General features: G+C 36.7%; 1 protein-coding gene across 1 annotated transcript in view; it reads left to right on the forward strand.

The window, feature by feature from the left end:
* HDAC9 (histone deacetylase 9) overlaps positions 1-27,162 on the forward strand; it is an 812,002-nt gene that overhangs the window by 383,000 nt on the left and 401,840 nt on the right. Inside the window, exons 8-12 of the mRNA XM_060304692.2 lie at positions 413-544; positions 6,155-6,270; positions 16,137-16,259; positions 19,067-19,277; positions 19,705-19,922. Coding sequence (XP_060160675.1) covers positions 413-544; positions 6,155-6,270; positions 16,137-16,259; positions 19,067-19,277; positions 19,705-19,922 — 800 coding nt within the window. The remainder of the gene's footprint in view (positions 1-412; positions 545-6,154; positions 6,271-16,136; positions 16,260-19,066; positions 19,278-19,704; positions 19,923-27,162) is intronic.

The following is a 27,162-nucleotide window of genomic DNA, read 5'->3' on the forward strand; positions in this document are numbered from 1 at the left end:
GTCTCTAAAATCACATTAAGGTACTGTTTTTGTGGTTATTGAGTTTCACCCTTGAGAGAATTGAAAGAACTGACAATGAAGTGTAATAAATCTTACTCTGACCCAGACATACTCAGTCATTTAACTTCCCGTTAACAATCCCAATTCTGCTACGTAAAATAAGTCGAAACATATTTTTTCTCCTTTTTCACTTTACATTTAGAGAAGTAGAAGAACATTTCACATATTTCATAAAAATAATTATGACATTTGTCTGTTTAATTAATTTATAGTCAATGCCTTATTTACATGCTTGGGGTTTTACTTTGAGATGAGAAGGGACTATGAAAAGGGTGAGCCGTTTTTTTATACACAGGAGCGATTGGCTCTCCATTTTTTAATTTTTATCTATTTTCTTTGTCTCAATCCCCAGCCTCTGAGCCCAACTTGAAGGTGCGGTCCAGGTTAAAACAGAAAGTGGCAGAGAGGAGAAGCAGCCCCTTACTCAGGCGGAAGGATGGAAATGTTGTCACTTCATTCAAGAAGCGAATGTTTGAGGTGACAGGTAATTGAGGACTGGGCAGATATACACTAAAAATGAATGAACAAAAAAAGTTTAGAAAAATATACCTGTTGTATATTAAAAGTTATTTTGAGGAGAAACATTTCTTGAAAGGAAATTATATTGAAAACTCACAAGTAGTTCAGTAAACCTTGCCATGCATTCACTGTGTTAAACAGGAAATGAATGAAAAACAGAACTGTGTGTCAATAGGCATAACTAGGGAATGCCAAAGCTCACCTTAATCTTTTCAGAAACAAGCAGTCCATTTTGGGAATGCCAGCCAGGAGAACATAACTTTTAATGAAATTTGATCAGAAATGAGCAGAGGGAGGTCCAAGAAGAACACTTCCCCCATACTCAGACATGAATGTACAAAATACATCTGGGAAAATTAAACTACGTGGAACAGCAAAACCTTGACTTTTCAACAAATTTACAGAACTCATAAATGACTTTATGTGTTTACTAGTGAACTGGGACTTATGGCAGGAGGGGGATATATTGCCTTTTATGAAGGGAAAAAAACTGTCATTTTCACTAGTCTCAAATGGAAGAGTTCTTATTTTTTTAGCTGCCTGGTTAGTAGTGGGGTGAACAGGTTAGGAAATTCAACCTGATGTCTTACAAAGCCCGCTAGTCCCATTTGTACCTGGTCTGAAATTGGAGAAGACACAGGGATACCAGAACCAATAAGGCTAGCCAGAATAACAGTACTGACTACTGTTTATCGAGTACCTACTTAGAGCTATGCATTGTATCTGGTCATTTCCTTTAGTTGCATCAATAAAGAAATGGTAATCTACAACCATTTGTCTCCATCCCCAAGGAAAATTGTGCTTATACCAATATAGTCAGTTGGTATTATTTCTCCAATATCAGATCTTATTCTTAGCAAGTTTTAACAAATTATTTGTTTTCTATGTCTTCTTTGGTCATGATAGTATCTAGTTTAGGGAGACAGTATGGAGAAGATTGCAGAGGTAGAGGCAGAGGTGGAAAAGTACAGAATACTAATGACACAGTGCTTTGACAGGCTACTAGGGCAAAAAAATGTTTAGTCTTCTATTCAGTCCTGACAGATTAATATGTTTATCTGAGGGAAAGTATTGGTGGGAAAATTTTTTCTTGAGGGATAAGAAATATTAAATAAACAATTACTTTACTAGAGTTTATTTTCCAGTATCAAATATAATCACTAATTTTGACCAATTGAATTCTAAATTTAGAGTTATAGACTTTTTATGCCAAGAAACTTATATGTATTTTAGTGAATAAAAATCTTAAGTAAGTTTTCATAATAGAGGTCCTTGGTGGGGTTGGGGAGTTGGGGAGTGAATCTGTTTTAATGAATGTAAACAATAATGAACATATCAACTGTCTAATGTAACGAAATATAGGTGATTTTTCTAGTGGGAGAGAGTAGGTTCTCTCATAACAGAAAAACTTGAAAATAGAAAAACATATATATTGCTTTTTTGTTTGTTTTTTTTTAGAATCTTATTGTTTAAGGTCATATTTATTTATCCCAATTTCTTTTCTATTTTCCTATTAATCTTTTTTTTTTTTTTTTTTGTGGTACGCGGGCCTCTCACTGTGGTGGCCTCTCCCGTTGCGGAGCACAGGCTCCGGATGTGCAGGCTCAGCGGCCATGGCTCACGGGCCCAGCCGCTCCGCGGCATGTGGGATCTTCCCGGACCGGGGCACGAACCCGTGTCCCCTGCATCGGCAGGCAGACTCTCAACTGCTGCGCCACCAGGGAAGCCCCTAATCTTTTTCTTGATCATAACTTTTTTCCCATGGTCACTTTCTCGTCCTTACCAAATTTCAGTGGGATTTAGCTCAATGCTTATTTGAGTAACAATTACTTCTCATTTGTAAGGGTTATGATTTGCTAGAGTTCTACTAAGATTTCTTTACTTGTGAAATATCATAATTTTCTCTTTCTAATTTTGGGATATAATAACTCCCCTTTTCAACTGAGGAAAAAAACATGTATTTGAAGAGACTTGTACATTTATTAGACACACATTTCTGATCAATAAGCTAGGACTCATGGATGCTTTGGTAGATATTTTTAACTGGTATGTTGCAGTTATTCTAAATATCTTTGGAGGATATGAACTACTGGACACACAGCTTTCTTTACCCGTACTCCTTTCCCTTTCTTTGCCAGCTTTCATGTAATTAGGATGAGCTCTGTTTGGATCTTAATACTAATTATTTTTGCTATTGAGTCAGAGACCACCATAGCATCATAGCAGTTGAATTCCCACTGCTTTTCTTTTTTCACCTCTACCTCTCTCTTCCTTGTTTCATAGGTTCAAGTGTTTGCTTTTTCCAAACCCATGCCACCTCTCTCTTCCCAGTAATTGACATGGGAACCACTTATCATCTTCCTCTTTTTCAAAGCCAAGAGTTTTCCGCCCCTCCCCACCCCCAAAGCCATGTTAATTTAAAATTCTAACATCCCTGTGCCTGCAACGTCTTCTCCTCCACTCTTCCCTTCTCCACTGACCCCATTTCATGAGCTGCTCTTATTCAAGCCCCAGTTATGATATTATTTCTTCTCAGAGATTTTTGTCAGTGTTCCCAGAAAATCAGTTGCTGCCTCCCCTCCCAAACCCTATCCAGCGTGATGCTGTAGAATCCTGTTGTAGTATTTGTTGTCTTGAATTCTAGCGCCTATCATAGTGATTTCTACATAAGGAAATACTTCTGTGTAAGTATCACATAAAATAATATAAATAACGTAATTTTAAATTGACAAGACAGAATGTTTAAAAATAGTTTTCATTTTTACTTTTGTTCTTTTAAAGACAGGATACAGAAATGGGACTTTAATGAGAAGTCAGTGTGTAGTCATACAGGAAAGACAAGAGTTAGGAGTCCAGGGGAAGGAAGCTCTTGAAGTATTTTTTTTAATGTGCATCTTCTTTGTTAAAAGAAAAGTAAACAAGAAAGAGGCAAATATAAAAATAGACTAATCAAATGTAAGCAAGATATATAGACCGAAAGGTAGTGAGCAATATGTATTTAAGAATTTTATGATATCATTGACTTGATGAAATCCCACAGTCGGTAGGTGGCAGGATCAGAATTCTGCCACCAGTCTCACATTCTTTCCATTGGTACTGCACTTCTGAGTAGAGAAATATTTATAATAGAAAGTTGAAAGTAATAGGTGTTCCAAGGGAGGGCAAGCAACTATAGCCTGAAAATTGGGAGCTTCCATTCACAGGTGACAGATGGTATGTGAGCCAGGCTTTGAGCATAGAGGTGGGATTGGACCTTCAATGAAGTAGGTGGAGGAAAAGGAGGATAAAAAAGCATGAAATGGGAAAGCAGCACATACGGAGAGTAGGGGATTTAAATTTGACTGAGTGCAGAGTTCAGAAAGGGCAATATTAGGAAATAATGTTAGGCTCCTTTTTGGAGCAGAGGAACATAGTGAAAGTTGTCTTGCTATGATCCATCTGGCAACAGTTTAAGGAAAGTTTGGAGAGACTGACTGCTGTAGCAACTTAGAAATACAGGAGACTTTTGCTGTAGTCCATGAGAGAGTAATGAGGGCTGAGGGATTAAGCTGAAATCATTGTAGTCAGAAGTAGATGAGAAATGATGTAAAGAACAAAACTAAATAATGTAGTAATTGATTAGATTTGGAGCAGGGAAGGGAATGAGAATGACTGTAAGGGTAGTGATAAACAGAGGTAAGCAGAGCACATTTAATATTGAAATACACTGAGTTTGATACACATATAAAAAGAGATGAAAGGGGCTTCCTTGGTGGCGCAGTGGTTGGGAGTCTGCCTGCCGCTGCAGGGGACACGGGTTCGTGCCCCAGTCTGGGAAGATCCCACATGCCACGGAGCGGCTGGGCCCGTGAGCCATGGCCGCTGAGCCTGTGCATCCGGAGCCTGTGCTCTGCAACGGGAGAGGCCACAACAGTGAGAGGCCCACGTACTGCAAAAAAAAAAAAAAAAAGATGAAAAATGTCCAGTATTCCAAAGAGATTCAGCCTAGAAATTATGAGAAGGAAAGACAAGAAATAAAAGTTTTATGGGAGTATTCTGCATAAAAATGATAGTATGATGTCATAATTTTGAGTGATTTTGACAAGGGAAAGAGAAATAGGGTAAGGCTACAAACTTCAGTGAATATCTACATTTAGAAATTGGTCGAAGGAGGAACAGCCAGAGAGATGGAAAAACAAACATGGAAGTGGAGAATCTTCTTGTAGAAAGGATGAGGAGAATGAGAACTGTTTTGTCAAAAGCCTTCAAATTTCGGGGTGTTCAAGAGAACAATTGCAGTCCACAGTGAGCAAGCTAGATTGCCTGGTCTCAAAGAACAAGCACACTACTTCTCACAAGTTATTAGCATGCTTTCAGACTAGAGGGACAATTCCAGTGGAAAAGGAGGACCTGAAGATTCAAAATAATTGCTGGAGCAGAATTCTAAAGCAAGTGTTAAGGGGACTGGGTCATGGGTGAGGGTGATGGTGCCCGCATTGGAGCGGGGAGCAGAAGAGAAATGCTTTCACTTTGACACGGGCAAGGAGAGTGTGGATGACAAAATCATGAGGTAGAAAGAAAAGTCACTGATAGAAATCATGTCAGAAGTTGTCAGTCTCTGAGAAGTGTGAGGCCACGATCATCTGTGCAGAGCTGAGTAGACAAGGTATAAGGATGAGTCACCTAGAAAAATGTTCAAATGAATGAACTATGGAAGGTGATAGGGGATTGATTAGAGCTCAACAGATAATTTGCCAAGGCTTGATAAGATGGCCTCTCTTAGCTATATTTCTAGGAACTGAAAGTTTCTATTTCATTAATTAGATATTTTAGTAAGTGCATTTCTTCCTTTGTAACTTGAAATGTGTGTGAATTTTATATCTGAAGATGATAGAGATGATCTATATTGTTGTTATCCAACTCTTGCTTAAATGAGTTTCTTGTTATATTGATGTTTAAAATTGAACGTATTAAATTTAGGCAACTTATCATCTTCTGGAAAATAAGTTGGGTAGAGCTAAGGTTAGCCAATGTTGTACAAGGCCATCAATACAATATTGAGATTTTATCTTATGTTGTATTTTCTTCATACAACTTTGACTAAGATGTGCTGTAATAAGGTACAGCCTTAGTAAATTAAATAAAGAGCCATTTATAACATAGCATATAAGCAATCTTTCCACACACAACAGGAATGACTCCAGGCCTCATTTGTTGATGGCATGTTTTTATGAATTATGCAAGTCCATTATCTCTATTACTGTTATTATTTATGGTAGCACAAGAGCAAGTAAGAGGAGATTACATTCTTTTTTTTTTTCCCCTAATCGAAAGCTTCTACAATCCTCTCTAACTGGATATCTCTACTTCTCTAAAATTAATGAATACTATGTTGTATTTTTAGCAGTGAAAGCAAAGGAAGAAACGTGGTATGGAAATTCAGAAATGTTCCAAAATTTTTCACAGTTCTTTTTATTTAGTCATTCACGTAGGGGAAGAGAAACAATGTTCGCTTCTGTATATTACTTAGAGTATAACTGCAGTTCATCTTTGTATGTTTTTCATGAGTGTATTCGTACTTCACAATGTTTTTCAGAATCCTCAGTCAGTAGCAGTTCTCCAGGGTCTGGTCCCAGTTCACCAAACAATGGGCCAACTGGTAATGTTACTGAAAATGAGACTTCGGTTTTGCCCCCTACTCCTCAGGCTGAGGTAAGACTCATTATTTTGGTTCTTTTAAAAGTTAATCCTCGATTAGCCCCCTAAAATGCAGTGATATTTCTGAATTGAAGTTTAAAGCCACCCGTTCTTAGTTATTTTTCTGATAGGTTTATAATGTGTGGAATTGAATAAACTCAATCTGATTTACAAAGTTTGGATGACAGTCATGGTTTGAAAATACTGAAGTATAATCCTCAAAGAAACCACTCTTAGTGATGCTGAGTATATACTGCCCAGCAGTTGTACAACTCAGAAGTCCTTCTGCATCGTTCTTGGTTATCCTGATGGGAATAGACCCATCAGTAAGTAAAACAACATCATGCAAACCTCTCAGAAGAACAGTTGCCCAAAACAAGTTAGGTGTTTTATCCAATGGACCTGAAGAGTAATGAGAAAATTGTTGAAGTATCATAATTGAGGAACACAGAGCTCCACTAAGCAAACATGTATTAAGGACCTACTATGTGCCAGTCATTTTGCCTGGCAGTGGGGCTATAAAGATAAATGATATGTGAACTCTGACCTTGAAAAATGAAAGATTAAAGGAAACTGGTCTGAAATAACACATGATTTTTTTTTCTGACTGTATGCGGTCAACTTTAATAACATTTGTTTTTTGGCATACGATTTATTGAAACCAGTGATACAACAATAGAGGAAAGTAAATTTGTGAGTCAGCAAGAATTTGTCTATGTAGTTTCTGTAGTAGGCTAAGCAAAGGCAACAGCCACTCCTGTGGAATCAGCTGTTTTGGAGTCACCATCAATCGACTGAAATTCTCAATATTTCTTTTCTGTCATTATAATGCCTCCTTACCATGCATTGCTCTATGCAGGGGAAGCTGGTGTAGTAACTTCTCATATATAACTGTGACATGCTTCTTCCATTGTGTTTTATAGAGTCATGATCCTTTGGGGCTGAAAGGGACTGATCAAATCTCTGATTCCTGAACCATCTGTGTAGCTCTCCTGATATGTGATTATCAGACTGCCACCAGAGCACTTTTTATTCAAAGGGCACTCGCTTCACTGTCTCCTGGGGCAACCTGGTTGATTTTGGACGGTTAGCTTGACTGATAGAAATGTCTTCTGTACATTATGCCAACATCTGTGTCTGTAACTTCATACATTCACACATACATGTATAATAAATTATTTATAAGTTATAAATTATCTGGACAAAATATAAGGGAAGGTTGTCCCTGATAAGGAAAGGACTGGAGCCAGTGAAGTCACTTCCTCTCTGAGGACATTTGTATACTTGAGTTTTGGTTTTCAGAGCCTCACATAACTCCGAAGGGAGAGAGAAGGCAAAGCCCAGTACTGACCAAAGAGGATAATCTAACAGGAAACCATTCAAACCCAAAGACCCATATCTGTGCTACATTGGTGAGTCCCTCATCCCCACCCATGGAGGTGTCTTGATGTAGACCAGAGCAGGGGCAGAGTCTTTCCTGGAGAAGTTGTAACCAGAAGCTAGTTGTAGCCCGAATTTTCATAACCTCAAACTGTTAATTTAATTTAAAGTGCCCCAGATTTTTAGTTCCCTAGGTATCTGGAAAAAGCAAAAGTAAATTCTTTCTAGAGGAATAGACATTCATTTTAGATTTCAAAATTTTCCCTCAATTTTCCAAGGAAAATGAGCAGAATAGATAGATGCTCTGTTGCTTATGACCATCTTTCAGCTATGTGAAGAATACAATTCAGGCCGCTATATTTTTTCCTGTCCTCCATCTATTTCTTGTTTCTTACCATCCTATTGTCCCTTTCTCGTCTTCATTTTTCTTTGTAAAACATGATACCAGGTGGAATAAATATTTCACATGTATTTATGGCCATAGATGTAAGTGGGATTCTTGGACTATTGGTTACAAGCATTGTATTTCTGTTAGTGCAGTTATATCTCAATATCAGTCAGTTTTCTGCAACCCTTTAATCAATTTCCAGGAAAAGAACAACTTGGTCACAAATATTTCTAAAAAAACTTTAGATTTCCATTTCCTCTCAGTTTGAAGAATGAGTTTCAATTGCAGAAACACTAAAAGATCTGGGTTCTTAATAGGTTCTGGATGAATTCTGTATCCTTGGAAAATGAAAACACACTAAACCACATTCATTAAACAGTATTTATGATTCTTAGAAAAGCATTGTTAGTACAAAAAGGTGTGGAAGACCACTTACAGCTTGATAGTATTTTGTTAAGTTCAGAAACAGGCAGTACAGTATTTTGATCGGAAAAACGTATGTAATAAAAGTATATTTTAAAAAAGCGAGGGAGTGATGAACACAGAATTTAGCATGGTGGTTACCTCTCAAGGGGGAGGAAGGCAGTGGGGGACATGGTTTGTTACTAAAGATGAAGATACATATAACCTTTCATTATAAATACAAACATATGCATATAGCGCTTAGTACGACATTAAGAAACAACGAAGCAATACATATTCATGAGACTGGATATAAATGGGAAAAGGTGAGATTTTGTCTTCAAGCTTTTTAAAACCTGGTAAATTAAATAGAGTGTTCCAGATTGTGTGACCCTATCATTAAATTTCAAAATATATACAGTGGAGAATGTAAATGAAAGGAATTTGCTTTTACTATTTTAATCTGTTTTATATTCCTAAAACCTTTTGCTGATACCTAAACACAACTATCTGTTTATATGCCCCAGCTTTTCAGCGAATTGTTGACATATTCTTTCCTTCCACCCCCACCAGTTTAAAAAAAAAAAAAAAAAACAGAAGGAAATGTGATTGAATGGAGTTTGAAAGAGTAGAGGTATTTCTTCAGGTCAGTGACAGGATGTTCACCTCCAAAGCTGGAAAGACTAGTTCAAAAGCAAGCAGTGACTTACCTCATAATGAATTAATTGTGTGTCTGAACTATGATCCAAAAGGCCAGGTGGGCAGACCTTTATGCACTGATGGGTAGCCTCTCCGTGGCCCAGAACAAAAAATTCAGCCCTGATGGCTAACATGTGGTTTTCTGCTGCATTGCATTTACAGAGGTCTGTAGCATAATTCATACTGGAGAGGTGAGGAGACAGCAGAATTCAGACTGAAACTGTCAGCAAATTAATATCCTCGTCTTGTAACACCAAATATTTCCACCTAAACTAGAGAAAAGAGGAAAAAACAATGTTTTTCAGCCAATTTTGGATTAATCATTTTGAATTTAGTATGATGTTTACAGACATCTAAGATTAATAATAGCATGTGATGTCACATCAACAGAAATATTTTGGGGTATGAAAAATTTACATCATTACACTTTCAAAAATCAAATTGGTTGCATACTTTACCATTTATAAAATAGGCTTATTCTACCATCTTTGCTTAAAATAGTGTAACAGTGTACATTTGAATCAACTCTCTGTTCTGTGACCGGGAAGTAGAAAAGCATGTCACCTAATTCTTTCAGATCCCATGTAAACGAATGGGATTCTACTCCCTTTTTGCTGCTTAGGAAATAGGAAAGTAAGGCTGTATTTCAGGCTGATCTTGAGGCTTAGGTAAAAAGAAAATTTTCTCTCTCATAATTCATGTGTTCTGCATAATTTAAATAAAGGTTAAGACAGAAGTAAGGGGAGAATTTACTCGTAAGTCCAGGCTGAGGAAACCGCACATTGCATTCAGATGTATGGGTCTTCCATTCAGAAGGCTCCCAAGGAACCTGGCTGCAAAACCAACTACTTTGTCATCATTGGTTAAGTTGCTGAACTTGCCCTGAACCTCAGATTCTTTATCTAGTGAAAGGTGGTAATGACTACCCCAGCAGCTTTGTGGTGGGGAATCAGTGCTTGGAAGGCAGGTATTAAATTGTGAAGTGCAGAACAAGTTCATTTTTTGTTGTTGGTATCAATACTGACTTCTAGTAGGGAAAACTCATTAGTATGTTTGTCACCAAGCCAGCAAATCTCACGTGAGACTGAGCCTCCATCTGCTCTGGCCACTTCTGTTCCATTTCTTCAATTTCTTACATATGCTCAGTCCCGAACTCGGATCCCTGGAGCTACTTGCTTTACTCATTTGTAAACTTGGTTGGGGAGCTGAAACCTCAGGAGTTTCTATTTCCAACTCCAGTCAGAGATGTCTTTACCTATCTAGTTACTTTATTGTTAATACTGTGGGCCTGTGGGTTCAAATATGTTTCCATGAATATCAACACCATTATTTTAGATTTGGTAGATTTATTTGATAGCTATTTTAACAGTAGCCAAGCCGCTGGTTTATTTCTAGTTGAACATTAGTGGCTGGCTCTGCTATGCTATTTTTTAAATAATTTTTTCCAGCAGATACAAACGATTTTAAAAATGGATTCTAATAATAAGGTTAAGTACTCTAAAATCATCTGAAATGTCACTTGTTTTGCCCCAATCTCACATGACTCATCTGCCTGTTGTTTCATAATAGTTGTTGTGACATTTGCTGTAAATGTTATGCTCCCTTCTGTGTGGGTGTAGAGCTATGGTTTTAGATAGCTGCAAATAAGACCCTCCCCCCCGCCCCAGAGGAAAGGAGGTTGCTATGACACAAGAATCATTTACTAGGAATAACATGAGTCAATAATGTAAACCAAGGCCTTTAACAAAACATCAGTGACTTTTAAATGCAAAGGAAGCCCTGTCAAATGATAATTTTTTTTTTCCTCCAAACCATTTTAGTAATACATTCTTGGGTGTCCAGTAAAAATGAAAACTTAGAGATTTTTACTGCCTAAAAAAATTTATTCATCACATGGAGATTTTAATTTTCTATCAGCTGTCTGAAAGAAGAATGGAAAATAAATACTATACTGAAAAATACCATGAAAGCCGTAGGCAAACATTAAATGATTAAGAGTTTCATTTCTTTGTTTACTTGTTTGTTTTTAATGTGGTTCTTCTTTTTATTTAGATAATCTAGATTTGGGGATTTGGAACCTTTTAAAGCCAAAACAGATTGAGGCTTACAAGCATGTCTTCCTAGATGCCGCTCTGATAGAACAGATATTTCCTGATAGATCTAGTCAGAGGTTCTCCAGTCTTAGGCTGAAGGATCTGATGTCAAGGGAAGGTAGGCAGCTACCCAGAGTCATAAGCCAGTGAGTGGTAGAGCTCAAGTGTAAGATGCTTAGACCACTCTCCTTTACACCAGTCCAGACTGCTGCTCACCAAAGCCTGGTAGGTACTTATATTCTTTTTCTAATGTTTCTGATGCTCGTGCATAGTGTAGATAATTTTGAGCATGCAGTAACTTGAAAATTCTACATTCACTTTTTCTATGAGCCTCTTAAAAAGTGGGTGATTACATAGTTAGTATTCTGTCAAGGGTCATCTGTTGACTTCTTTGTCTTCTTAAGAGCAAGAAAGGAATTCTCCCTCCCTTCTTCCCTCCCCACTCCCTTCCTTCCTTCCTTTCTTCCTCGGTATCTTCTATCCCCACAGGCATTTTCCTTTCCCCTATATGCAGTCATTTTCTCCTGTATTTTTGTTTGCATGGGTTCTTACATCATACATGTATTTTTTGCTTTGTACTCATGAATTTTAGGGGATTTAAATGGCATGGTGTTATCAATCTCATTCCATTTCTTATTCTTATCACTAAGCATGTGATAAAAATAAGACTAGCTCTTTTTAGAGCTAGTCACATCATAATGGATGCATATGCCTAATTGCTTTTAATCACTGTAATAATCCATGTTGGGTACTCCTCCATTTTACCTACCTGTTCTCCAGTTGGATTCCCCAGTGACCTCCAGTTCTCACCCACCACCAAAAAATGCTTTAGTGTATATCCACACTCATCACTCTGTAGCTAAATGAGAATTTCTTGAGCAGCAGGAGAACCTCTGGGTCATGGTGTGCAGTGCTGAAATAGTCACCAGAATTGCTATACCAGTCCACAGTCTCACCAGTAATGTGTGATGGTTTTTACTTTCCTAAATCCCTGTGACATTTAATATTGTCCATTTTTCTAACTTTTGCCAGTGTCCATTTCATAAGAGAGTTTGAATCTTTTGATTGAAACTAAGGTCTTCTTGATGTCAATGGCTAAAGAAATAGCTCTATTGAGAGACATAATTTTCAGTTTATGTGTATTTTATTCACCTGAATTTCAAATATTATCCATAATTTAGGGTTCCAATTACCATGATGGTGAGAAAAGTGATTAAAATGTGAAGGTCATTATTAAGATATGGTTAGGCCTCCCCTGCCCCAACACCTGGCTCAGTCATATCCCTCTTCCCAACATCATGCTCTTTCTGGTGAAATGCTAGTTACCCATCAAAGCCTAGTTTAAAATCGACAACCTGCTCTGTGCCATTGAAGTGTTTTGACCATACTCTAATGATAGTAATTATGACGGGTCATTAGAGCTAGTTCTCTACTTTTCTGTGCACCCGAGTAGCATGTGAACTTACGTGGCCTAGGGCATCTTTGTACCCCTCCCACCCAATTAATCTAACTTAATTGTAATTAATTAATTGTTTTGTGAATGTTAAGCAATAGCCATTGTATATTTAATATTTCTATTTTATCTGACTACAGCAATCATTTCTGGTTCTGAAAAATTTTTAGATTAAAACCATCTTCCGCATGTTCTAAGGTATGAAACATTGGCATCTTAGCACAGCATTGATTTAAGGGCTGCATTGGTTTCAAAACTGCTTCCTGGAAAAATCCTGGCCTTGTGTGGAAATGCTCGTAAGCTTACCACAGTGCTAAGGTGGGGTAACCTTCCAGCCTTGCAAGAATGCTGGTCAGGATCCTTCACTGTCTCAGTGAAATGGTCCCTCTCACCATCTGTTCATCTGACTTTCAAGTGTGTCTGCACCCTTTTAGCAGTGTACCATACAGCTCCGGTTTCTTATTAAGAAACATTAACCTGGAACAGGTAGCCTGCTTCTATCAAGAAGTCAAATTGAGGAGACTTCCCTACTGGCCCAGTGGTTAGGACTCCACGCTCCCAATGCAGGGGGCCTGGGTTTGATCCCTGATCCAGGAACTAGACCCCACATGCATGCCACAACTAAGAGTTCGCATGCCACAACTAAGGAGCCAGCGGGCTGCAACTAAGCAGCCCACCTGCCACAACTAAGACCCAATGCAAACCAAATAAATAAATTTAAAAAAAAAAAGTCAAATTGAGGAAAGTTATATTTAAAGGAGATAATTTGAGAAAAACATTATTTCAGCTAAGTCATTTGTGATTTTATCCATTGGAAGTTTATGGAAATGCTGTGCTTATTTCCTTATCTGTAAATTGAAGGAAATAAATTATGTCCAAGTCTCTGAAGTTCTGTGATATGATATATACCAGTTAGCCTCTGTGGGAAGAACCAACTATACCCCCCAACTTGGGGGACTTTGGACTTTCCTTAACTTCCTCAGGAATTGTCTCCATGACTTGAAGATCCTCACGTCTATAAAGCCACCAGGGCTTTTGATTTCTTCTCACGCCAGACTAGCTGGCTCCCAGTTGTACACTTTTATTCTTTTCCATAAGCCCCAGGGCCTGATTGTGCTTCCTGTTTTTCTCTCAAGCTTCCTCCTTCTCCATGCTTTTTTATGGTTCCCTTATCCTTCGGTAATGGCTGCAGAGTGGTGTGTAGCTTCTGCAGCAGTACCTGACAACAAATCATCCAGCCTTGATCGGTTTAAAAGTTTTATTGCTGATCCCACGGGGAACCAGAATGAGGGAAATCACTCAGTTCCTTCATCCATAACAAGAGCATAAGATTGCTGGAGAGTGCCTGGAATTAGGAACTAGGAATTAGGTTAATGTCCCAAAACTCCCTGGCATAGGGCTTGGCACATGGTCAGTGCTATCCTAGGAAATGGCACCACTCAATTTTGCTCTGAAGCTACAGGGGCCTAAAGTCCCATAGTAAGAACATTCCCAAGTCCCTTAACTTTTGTCAACGCCCCTGTGAGCAGCCAGTGTGCTACTGCAATTATTACACCTGAGAAGAAACCTTTTTTTCACTTTAGTATAGCTTTAGCTTCCTACGATGGGGTAGGAGGAGATCGCCCAAGTTCTGACTGGAAAACAAAGATAACCTCTTTTGTGAGGTTGGGGTAACTTTTGGTGTCATTCCCACAGTGCCTGTCAAGTCTCCGTGCTGTGGGAAGCAGATACAACCTTGAATGAATATTGTACATGATTTAAAGTAATTATTTTTCCACATTTATTTCTCTTCCATAAATACAGAGAAGCAGATGAAATATCCTTTTATTATAAATGGCTGCTTACTGCCAATAAGCTAGTTTAAATATTTTTACTTCCTCATACGTTCTTTTGTTCTTGTTCAGGTATATATTCTGTATTTAAAAATCATGGTAAAAACATATCAGTATAAGCAAAATAACTTGTCTTTTTAAATTAGAGCAAATATGCAGCTGTTGTTGATACTCCTTAAATAAAATTGCAGTCTCGTACATTCTGATGATAAAATCTTTTCCAATAGTCTTCATCGGTTTTTGACAACTTTAATTTTGTAAAGGGTTTCATATATACTCAATGTAATGTTAAAAATTTCAATATACTTCTTGCTTTCCATGTACAAATATCTGGCTTGTTCTTCTGAGAAAAAAACAAACTCTGAGTTGGTTTGGAATTTCAAGTTGCAATGAGAAAAGTCCACCTTTAGCTTTCTGCTCTTATGTTAAGGCTACGACTCATCTCCAAACAAACGTATGATTGAGGTGATGTTTTGGAATAACATCCTGTGTTTTGGTGGCGCATCACTCTTCAGTGACATTCTGAGGTTGCATTGTATTAGCACATGATATTTTCCCCAGTTAATTGATATCCCAGGTTTGTCCAGGGGAAAATCTACCGCTCCCCCAAACATACTTGACAAGTTATTATATTTACTTTAGTCAAAGCCCGTGTGTGCAATATCCCTCTTGGAGGTGGTCTATTATTGGAGTCCCATATGCTTTTTGTTTGGGAAGAAAGCAGTCACTGTGTCATACTGTTACATGGAGTATTCTTTTTCAGGGATGTTGTTCCCTTGGGGACCATATCAGGCCAGAGTTCCTTAGTCTAATAAGACCTTTGTAACTCTTATTGTATAAGAGTTCTGGGAGGGAAGCAAGAGTTAAACAGAAAATGTAATTCAAGCAACTATATTAGGCCACATGTGGGAAAACATGACTCTTAGTATTGGATTAAATAAAAGGTTTATTTGTTGTAAAAAGGACTCTGATGCCAAAATTTTCAGGGTATTTCAGTGTAAGTGAAGACTGTTGTGGCCCAGGGAACTCACAACATTTTAACATTTACTTTAGTTTCTGAATATGTATGATTTAAAAAACACCATACAGAGTTGTCTTTTCACAAATTTTATATTTAAAAAAAGATATAATTAATTGTTATAGAAGTCCTGAATGGTGATATTTAAGATTTTCTTGTGTGAGTTTTCCCATCAGCAAAATGATGTTTAATCCATATGAGGATAATGATTATAGCAACGTTACATACATATTCTTCATGCATTAATACAAAAATCTGTACTCATAAGAATTACTCAATTTAATTGTTGTACTTTACCAATTGATGACAAACACACTGATTATATTCCATAAAGGTAGAATTTTAAAAATGAATTTTTTCTACAAGAACATAGAAGCTTGCTCTTCAGATTTTATAGTTACAACTGATGAAGAAATTTTTAATTTATTACATATAACATTTTTGGATACAGAAGTCATAAAATACTTAATAAGTTCTTAATTAAAATATTTAAATGTTTTGACAGATTATGATAATATAAAATCTGTTTTCTGAAATGAGAACGTTACAGTAAAATATATGATATTGTGTAATATTTTGAGAGTTCCCTTTCACTTTTTTTTTTTTTTTTTACCAGAAAATGGTTTCACAGCAACGCATTCTAATTCATGAAGATTCCATGAACCTGCTCAGTCTTTATACCTCTCCCTCTTTGCCCAACATTACCCTGGGACTTCCAGCAGTGCCAGCCCAGCTGAATGTAAGTCATTATTACCCTGCAACAGCCTAAACCAGCCCAAGGGATATTTTCATAGGGAAATTCTCATTCTTTTCTTGTATATTTAGACTTCAGGGAAACTTGGTAGTCTACTTCTCCTTCACTGTTTGCTGAGTTGTTCAAAGATGTTCAGTTTAATTTCACATTAAAGAATCATGCTGGTTCATACAATATATAAAAATAATAACTAACATTTGTATAATGCTTTATAGCTTTTAAAAAAGAAAGCACTCTCCAGGTATATTATTTTGGTAGCTCCACCCAACCATCCTATGAAACAGAGATTACAGGACACATTTTTACAGAAGAAGCAGCTGAGACTTGGAATGCATAAAAGCCCAAGATCACAGACCCAGCAAGTAGCAGACCTGAACCTCAACTCAGGCCATTGCTGAGAGGTGCAGCGTCTGAAGCGCAGCAGCATATGTTTAAAGAATTTATTTTGTGAATGACTTTATTTTGAGAATTTAGGTTACTGACTCTGTGGTACTGAAGAATAAATATCTGGAAAACCTCTCTAAGAACAATATTAAACTCTTGCCTGGAGATTCAAAGTGAATCAATTACTTTAAAAGTCCTGACAACTGAAATAGGATCTTTTGGAGGTAATTGTCCTACTAACAGAAGACAGCAATAATTATTTTATGCATATACCCTAAAATAATATAAATTTCAGTCACTGTAAAAGATTTGTAAACTTTACCTAGACTAATTTATCTGTGAAAAGTTAGTAAATTAAATTGTACTTATGTAGAGGTCATATGATACATTTGGTTTAAAGAGAAATTTGTTCCAACCCTTGGCACCAATTTTGCCAATTTTTAGATGCAGGTCTTCCACTGAGTCCATCTTGTCAAATTCACATCTTTTACAGTATGCTAACATTAAGAAGTCATAAAGAGTTGACCATTTTGTGACTAATTTATTTTCAAAATATGAACCCTATCTATGGTATGCTACTAGTTTATGCACAAGCACACCTACAGGTGACATTTTTAAATGATACCTTTTATGATTGTGTTCAATACATATTATAAAACCAATCTAAGAGGTACCTTATTGTATTTGGTATTTTAAATAGAGTAGAATGTTATCTTATGTGATATAGTAATCTTATACCAGTGAGGAGAAAGCAAAATTTGGATGTTGTTTCTTATTTGGAGATTAAAGAAGACAGGCTTAAAAACACTGAATTCAGCTATGCCCCTGAAATTCCACGTGAAGCATTTGTAAACAGTTGGCTCTAGTGAAAAGAAGAAAGAAATTAGGGATGAAATAAAACATACATATTTATGGATGATATTTTCAAATCTTCACTTACTAAAAATTATTTTCTTCTGTTCCTGTTTTTTCCTATCTCTTCTGATGATAAGCAAATGCTAGCACATAAACTTATGACACGTGAATAGGCTTTTTTTTTCCTACTCTTTTTTTTGCATCTTCTAAGTCACTCCTACCAGCTAACACAAACATACACCACTTTTAATGTGGTCAGGGAGAATTTTTTCCCAAAGGACCAAGTACTAAAAACCAGACCATTTAATGTTTCAATGGTAATACAATTTGGTACCTTTGGATGAATAAACCAGTGTGGTTTGGATTGAAGTTTCATTTTTCTTTGCTTCCATTTTGGTGTGGATGAGGCCATCACAATTAATTTTTCAAGTTTAGCATTGCTTTGGCAAAGGGATCTCTAATATTCTAGTTCCCCACTGAGTAGTGGTAAATTTTAAGGAAAAGAGGCCAGGAGAAGGAATCACTTCTAGATTAAACATTGCATTGACTCACTGTGTGACTAAGACAAACCATTTACCTCTTTGTCCTTCAATTTCTCCGTCACTGAAAATTGCTTTGCTTCCCTGGTACACAGCAATTTCGAAAGATGAAACATGAGTTTTGAAAAGAAACATGCCACATAATTTTGAGGTATTAGACCTCTGCTTTTGTAATACCAAAATGACCACCATTCATTAAGTTCTTTGAATAGGAGAATTCATTATTACTGTTGATGATATAAATATTATTGCCTTATTATTGTGTTATCATATATTTCAAGTTCTTAATAGCATTTTTATTTGATATCTAATTTCACTTGTAGTTTATTTTATTAAACAAAAGTATCTGGAGTGTCATTTTCAATATTTAAAGATTTGGGAATCTGTTATGAATTAATATAAAATACATGTTTAAATCAAATTCCTGCATATTTTATATAACCTTTCATTGACTTATCTCAAGAATTTTATTTTAAAAATTAAATACTGGAAACCCACACTCTGTGAACATATTAGAGGACGTATAGAGAAAGGGTGAATGGTTCCTTCTGCTTGAAGCTCCAAAATTACGGATCTTTTTATCTCTAGCTTCTTAATCCCTATTGTATAGCCATTAGCTCAGCGATTTGAATAAATTTTACTTTTCTAATATACCTTTTACTACAGCAGTGTATTAAACTATTTTAGAAATAACTGTCCCAGTTATTAAGCCTGAAATTAGCATGATTTTTAATGTTAAAAAACGTTTTATTTTGGGTTCCGTATAATGATACCCAATACTAAATTGTCTCCAGTGCTTCAGCTCTATTTTTGTTTCTCCTTTGTTAGTTCACTTAGTTCACAAGACATGGTGTTATCCATTTTCCCTACTCAGCCATTGGATAAGGTAGGGCTTCTTGGTCGGGGGTTAGGGGGGGTGGGAATTATGGAATAAGAAACTAATCTAATGATTTACAGACCTAATGACCCATATGGATGAAAGTGGATTAACATCAGTATTATTTCTTGACACAGGCTTCAAATTCGCTCAAAGAAAAACAGAAGTGTGAGACCCAGACACTCAGGCAAGGCGTTCCTCTGCCTGGGCAGTATGGGGGCAGCATCCCGGCATCTTCAAGCCATCCCCATGTCACTTTGGAGGGAAAGCCCAACAGCAGCCACCAAGCTCTCCTGCAGCATTTATTATTGAAAGAACAGATGCGACAGCAAAAGCTTCTTGTGGCTGGTAATTCATAACGGCACCATTTGCAGGTTATTTTAGGGCTTTCATTTTATCAGCAATTCAATGTAATGTCTCTTTAACTCAAGACCTAGTAAAGATTCAGTGTCATACATAGGTCTCCCTGATACCTACTACTGTGGAAAGACTTGTCTTTATTTATTCCTCTAGATCCATGAAAAAAAAACTCACCTTATTTAACCTTCATACATACCAGAGTGGACTATTGGTGAGTCATTGATCAGTTGCATATCTGCCCAATGCTTTGGCACTTTTGCCTTCACCCACCCAACCTAGCCTTCTGATATTTGCCCGGTAGTATACTACTTTTCGTAAAACTTATCCCATAGCTATTTTCTGTAGCTTCTTTCCTAAATTGTGTATGTGTCTGTGTGTGTGTACATATATACATGTACATATATATTTTTTTCAGGTGGAGTTCCCTTACATCCTCAGTCTCCCTTGGCAACGAAAGAGAGAATTTCACCTGGCATTAGAGGTACCCACAAATTACCCCGTCACAGACCCTTGAATCGAACCCAGTCTGCACCTTTGCCTCAGAGCACATTGGCTCAGCTGGTCATTCAGCAGCAACACCAGCAATTCTTGGAGAAGCAGAAGCAATACCAGCAGCAGATCCACATGAACAAGGTAAGTCCCCAAGCCACGTCAACATGCCATAACCACTGGTGTGGAAATTGGGGTTTTCTTCACTGATGTGTGCATACAGGAGAGAATGTTGGTATCCATCACAGCCAAACGGAGACTGCCCTCCTGGCCGTGCTGTCAGGGCTCAAGGGCACCATCACATTATCACTGTTTTCTCCATCACTACACGTGTAGGACATTTGTAGCAAAATTGAGCTCCTAGATTAGAAAGTCTCTTATGATTGGGTACCTATCTTAATACAGAAGCACATACAGGAACATGTGTGCAGAGCCCCATTTTTTGTTATTGTAGTAAAGGTGTGAGGCAGAGTTGAAGTTTGCACAGGTGCTAGCAGCTATGCCAAGGTCGGCCAGTTAGGTATTTCTCAGCAACTTCTATGTATGCATGCTATATTTATTTTTTAATATGCCCTACTTTATTCCAGTCAGTGTTGAAGCGGTTTCTCAGAAACTTGTGGTAGTTTCTTTCTGGCAGCCTTATTGTGGCTGAAACGGACAGCAAATGCCTGAATCACAGCACATCCTCAGGAGCCCTCCTGCTGAGGCAACCACAGTCATTCTAAAATAATGGTATCAGGCGGGCCAGCAGAGCATTTTCAATGAACTTGTAAGCAAAACTGGTCTGTACAGTTTTGCCACTACTCTCTGCTATGGTAGCCTTACAAAGTAGAATCCTCTCATTTCTGGAGAGTGAAAGGTCCTGAATATCAAAATTCTTTCTATTATCTTTTGTTACTATATCACCTCCAGATATCTTGTAGAGACATTATATTGAGAAACAATCTCCTGTTTACTGATAAATGGATAGCTAAAAATTGAAATAGTATTTAAATGCTTTATTGTATTGTGATATAAACAAAACAAAATCTCATGGGAGAAGGTCTAATCATCTTTCTAATAGCAAGAGAAGGGGGTGTTTATCATGTGCTCACCTTATTGCAGGTGGGATTAGAGATTTTCTCTCCTCTTTGGCCTCCATCTTATGGAGCACAGGCTCCAGACATGCAGGCTCAGCGGCCATGGCTCACGGGCCCAGCCGCTCCGTGGCATGTGGGATCTTCCCAGACCGGGGCACGAACCCGTGTCCCCTGCATCGGCAGGCAGACTCTCAACCACTGCGCCACCAGGGAAGCCCTGGCCTCCATCTTAACAAGGCAGAGCCATGAAGGGAGCATGGGCTGAAGACCACAATACTGAACACAAATTCTCCCAGTCCAACCCTTTGCAGCATTCAAAGATGACGTGTATGTGTGCATATCGGGGTTCAGGGTGGTTGGCTGTGCCATCTGCCTCTCCTGTTATCGTTTGCTGTACTGCAGATTGTATTTCACTATATTTCAGACTCTTTCTGTTTCATCACATTAATGCCTGTTTTATTGCTACAGCATTTCTCTAAATTTATCAAATTGTGTTGGGTACAAACAGTCTTGTCAGAGGAGAACCAACTTCCTTCTTGTATAATGGCATATAATACTCCTTGTCTTGAATGTTATTCTGCATGTTTACTATCTTATGGTAGAGTTACGTTGGTTTGTTTGTTTTGTGGTATCTTAGCACTACTTAAAACTACCAGGTATTCTTGAAACATTGTCCAGTGTGAGAGGAAAGACTGGGAATTCTACTTTTCACCTCACAATATTTTGATCTGGAATTAAGTTCATTTAGAAAAGTAGTATTGGATTGTAAGTATACTTTCTGCTACTCGGTTCGATTTCCTAGAAATATGTGGATGTGCATATTCTATTATAGGTAAATTAGGTAAATTGGTCCCTTTGAAATCATCATCTACAGATGATTTCTATGAATACCTTTAAGAATACTTTGGAATACATTTTTTATGACCTAGAGTTGCCACTGCTTCACATTCAGATGGTTTGTTGATATCAGAATCTTTGTATATTAGTATCACAGTGGAGATTTTGACAGGCAGATGCTAACCTCAGTCACATGGAAGAAACTAAGATGGAAAGCAGGCATTTGCATTTTAGCAATGAGAAAAGCAAATCTTATCAGAGACCTTCTCCCATGTGGAGCTGATTCCTTGGAATCTGTTAAGAATTCTTCCCAAAATTAGAAACAAACCTATACTTTTAGGTACATGTTTGTACAGTGGTTTGATTATTAAATCTTGTCTTAATTAGGCAAAATGAAGCCCAGAAAACTTCAAAGTACAAAGCTGATCTTTATATATTAACCTCTCTCAACTTGGGTGTTTAGATTACTCAAGCAGGTCTCTACTTGGCTTTTCTCCATGTATATATTCCATATGTTTAATCAAGATGGCATATGCACACTGGGTATTCTCCAGATTTGAAAATATTTCGCTTGCCCTCAGTTGTCTAAGGAAATAGAGAAGAATCTTATTAAATAAATCTTGAACTCCATCCTGTTCCATGGTATTCACAATAGAACCATTAATAAATGAATTGCTACTGTTCACCCTCCCCCATGAGGTAATGAAAACATTTAGTTCACATTAGGAGAAGACCAAACTTAGATGCCAAAAGATAACAAGTTTTATATAATAATACATCTATGTGTACTCTAACCATTTAGAATAACCATTAATGAGAAATAACCACAGAAACTTTAATATATGTCATTTTTTTCCTATTATCATGGAAGAACCTTTACTGAATCCATTCAAATTGGAGCCAAATAGTTGGCATCATAAAAGCATGGTTCTTACTCTTGAGATACTTATTCCAGCAGGAAATATAGGCACACATGAAGAATAGGTGTGCAGATGACATATTTTAAAATGTCTTTTCCTTTTATTCCCTCAGCTTTTCTTTATGGTTCTTTTTTGAGGAATTTAGGAATTTTGAGGAAAAATGGAGTGAGAAGAAAGAAAAAATAAGTAGGTTTATCTCTAAACTTACATCATATTAAATATGATTGGGCTTCCTGGTATGAAATTTTTAATGATTTATTTGAATTGCTAAAAATCTTTAGAAGAATTAGAAGCAAAGCTGTACTTTTCAGAACAGTTTATACAATGATTGGCTTATTAAATTTAAAAAACTTTCTCATATCTTGCTATTATTTGACTGCATTTATGAAAGCGGTCATTCATGCTTGTTATAACTATACAATGTAAATGTTATTAATCATACTAAACAATTTACCTACCTGTTACCTGATACTTTAATGACATTTACATGGGAAATTTGTGTGTGGTAAGATGTTAAGCCTCATGTAATTATGTTGTAAGTGCTTAATAGCTTAGCAGAAATACCCCAGGAATGGGTTTATGTAGCATTTGTATTGCTGTATCTACCAGTAAATAATGGGGCAAGCCTGAAAAATGAATGAAAAATGTCAGAATGATTTGTCTCTGCTTATCAGTTTGTATATTCTGTTTTCACTGGAAGAGTTTTGAGAAGCTTAACCGTAAGAAAATCACGGCTTACAACATTTGTTCTTTAATTTTTTTTGAGACATTTACAAAATTCAGAGATGCATTTAAACAATTTATATTACTAATATATAGTACCTTCATGTTTCAAAAAAAACAAGAGTTTTTTAATATGAGGATTTCAAAAGAAAACTGTTTCTTTTGCCAGTATCTTTTGATTTTTTTATTAGAAAAAAATGGTTTCTAAAACAGAATTTTCCTTGTAAATACAAAATAGCAAACAAAAATATAGGAGGGTATTGATAATTTTCTTCTGAACCGTTTTCAAGTTTAAATATTGCCACAGATTATCTGGTAAAAACTATGATGAAAACAAAATACCACAGTTACTTGGACGTTTTTATGATTTTTGAAGGAGTATCTGACCACTGCCTAATTACCAGAAGGGTAGATCTCTAGTCACATCACTCTCTGAATGATACACAGAAATTTTCCAAAGTATATTCAGGCATTTTTGTTGTGAGATAATTTGACATAGATCTCTGCCCCCTTCCAAATGACAACATTATTCTTTGAATTATTTCTCAGTTATAGTATTAATAGAATAGCATTGGTTGATGCCTAATTGTTTCTGTTTTAACTAGAATTTTAATAACTTTTCTAATACCTATATTTTTCATATTCATTCCATCAAATCCATATGAGAAGAAATTTTAAAATTATTTCTTCATTCAATACTTATTTATAAATAATCTATGCAAGTATCCATTTAGCAAATCATTACTGAATTCTTACTTGGTACCAGACACTATTTTAGGCACTAAGAAAACAACATTCATTATCCTCATGGAGCTTACCATATGGGGAGCAGGGGACTGAAATATTCCAGTAACCAGTAATACAATACAATGTTTTAAGTATTAGGATAGGGGACATGAGGAAGGAAATTGTTTCCTTTGAGGAAACAAGATTTTGAGACTTGTTTAGTTCTTCTCAGGATTATCTTGTCCTTTTTACATCTTTTCCTCTCCCTTCTCTCTCTCTTTCTTTCTCTGTCTCTCTCTCTTTCCTTCCCTGCCTCTTTCTCTGTTTCTCTCCCTCCCTCTCTCCCTCTCTTTCTTTCTTTGTAAAATGCTCTGTGATAAATACCTTATGCATTCCTATGACTGGATATCAGCCAACACTTTAAAAAAAACCCACATAAATCATGAGATGATATCTTATACGTGTCAAGGTTCACTCTAGATATAAGTATTTATTATATATTTATTACTATGATACTTAGGCATTTTGACATGAGTGCTATTTTATCATAATAAAAATATATCTAAGACAAGAGCAGTGAAGGGGAGGGTGGGCAGATGTCCTACATTGCCCTTATTAAAACAGGTAGATTTTATGTCTGACGAGCAAGGCATGAATATAGTTAAGCTCAAATGCTGGCACAGAGCTAATGGGGAGCTTTCATCAGTTTTGGAAGAGAATTTGACCCTTTATTTGAGCAGTATCTGTTGTATTCCTTTTCTTGACACAATTTTCTAACATAGATGTTAAATTTTCTCCATAACCCCTCATGATTCATACCCACTCCTTGTCCCCAACAATCCATCCAGAGCAACTCAGGGGAGAATATTCTTTCATGCCTGTGGTCACATGCAAACATAGCATGGTTGTGTGTGTGTATGTGTGTGTGTGTGTGTGTGTGTGTGTGTGTATTTTTCCTTATAAAGTATCCCTGAAGGCAGCGCTAAAATATAACTGTTTTGTGCACTATTAAGCAAAGTGTATATTTTCCCAAGGAAATTAATTTGAACAACAATTATACAGACAGTTACAATCCCAAGAGTTTATATATTTTGAAGTCACACTTCATATTAGTTTATTTTAATAAGGGTATTTCTATCCATGCCTTACTTGTAAGAAGATTAATATTTTAAGGATAATTAGGTAAGGACCAGGTACCGATTTCTGCTTTTTTGCTACACCTATTTCTCCTAATGTATCTTTTCCTCCTCATCTTTTATACAACATGGATCTTTCCAGAACCTTTCCCATAGGGACCTTAGGGATAGGATCATTTAAATGATGCCAGCTCTCTTTTATGTGTAGGATCTTCTAGGAGCTGGAACACCATGCTAGCATTCTTATGTGTATCATCTCCTCAAACTATAAGCACAATTTTTTTTTTTACTATCAAGAAAGTTAATTTAAAAGGGCCTAAGTAAGCTGACTGAGGTGGCTAGGTTAGTAGTTGACAGAGCTGGGATTCCAGCATAGGTTGTATGACACAAAAACCTGTCCTTAACGTAAACTGAGGCTTATGATTTCAATGTTGCTTTTATCACTAAGCAGGAGACAAAAAGTAGGAAACTTACAATAAAAAAACAAGGCAAACAAACAAAAAAAAGGAGGGTTATCTTATTTTTTAGGTATTTGTTTGGATTTGCCAGGAAGGAGAAATCCCATTTGCTGACCTTGCTTCCCAGTTCTCCACTCATTGCCCTCCATCCAGTTATTCATTTGGATGTCTTTTTATATGGACCCGATGGTGGGACTTTCAGATATATCCTGTTGACTTTCCAGCAATGCAGTGTGAATGCAGTACAGAGCCAACTACAGCCAGGCTACACTTCATTCCTTTCTTCTGTGTTGTAACATTGCCATATTTTTTAGACTGGGCAAACATCTTCTCACAGGAGTTCTGAGCAAGCCTGAAGCTGAAAGTCAACTGACTTCATCAAGTTCAAGTGAAATGCAAATGTTGGCATCTCATCTATGGGTGGTTTGGAAAATGCCTTGTTTTAAGTTTTGAAAAATGGATGAGTAGAAACTTGAACTGGGCTTTCATTTAGGAAAGTAGGCATTACTGTTGTCAGGTTTAATTTCTCTCTATCCATTTGACAGCTTGTTTCCATGCAGAGTCTTTAATCACCAATTTAGGATTACATTTTGCCCATTAGATGGATAGTATGTCCAAAAACTTTAGCAGGCATTGAAAGGCAGTCTTAATTTTATAACAGTAAAAAGCCTCCTAGATTATTTGTCTATCTATAGAGGTTTATAAAAGAAACTTTGACTTTACCCTTAAATAGATGCTATTTCGACATGATTAGCCCAATGTAAATAGATCCTTGTAGGTATGTATTGGGCTTCAAAAAAAAAAAAAAACTACTCATGCTGCAATACCGGCTTACAACATCATAGAGAATTCATATAGAAGCATTTCACTATATAATTACAAGTTGATGGTTTATAATATACAGAAAATGGCTTGTTGCTTTATTATTAGATGTGATGAAATCCTGTGTTTGGAAAAGAAACTAAATGACCATTTCAGTGGATTAATGTGTAACATTCATAAACGTTCCCAGGGCTGCTTTCATAACTTGAAGACCAAGGGAAGGACCTCGACCTTTCCCTTTCACTCTGCACTGTTAATCTAGTCAGAGATGCTTTTATTGAATGAGAAAAACAATAGTTGGACATGACTATGAGGTAAGAAAATAGGGGAAAGAAAAGTATCTGGGGAATTAGGCCATGTGAGTGGTTTGACTGATGTTGATTCCAGGAGTTCAAAAGGAGAGGGAAGCTAAATAATTTGGTTGTTTCCCAACCTTGACAAATAGTTTCATTTGACAGAATGAAATAATTAAGTCTTACTAAGGAATTTTTAATATAACTAAGTGATTTGTGGACATGAAAACCACCGATGTGTAGCAGTCTCTTTGTTACAGATTTTGGTTGCTTATAAGTTCCTGATTTTAGGGGTTTTTTCCTCTGTATCTTTCTGCTCTTTCTCTAAATATTTATGAAGACTGAGGGATTATAGTGACCCTGAAATGTCATACAGTCTGGAGTATTCCC

This window comes from Globicephala melas, chromosome 9 (genome assembly GCF_963455315.2).
Source record: "Globicephala melas chromosome 9, mGloMel1.2, whole genome shotgun sequence".
Classification (NCBI taxonomy): Eukaryota; Metazoa; Chordata; class Mammalia; order Artiodactyla; family Delphinidae; genus Globicephala; species Globicephala melas.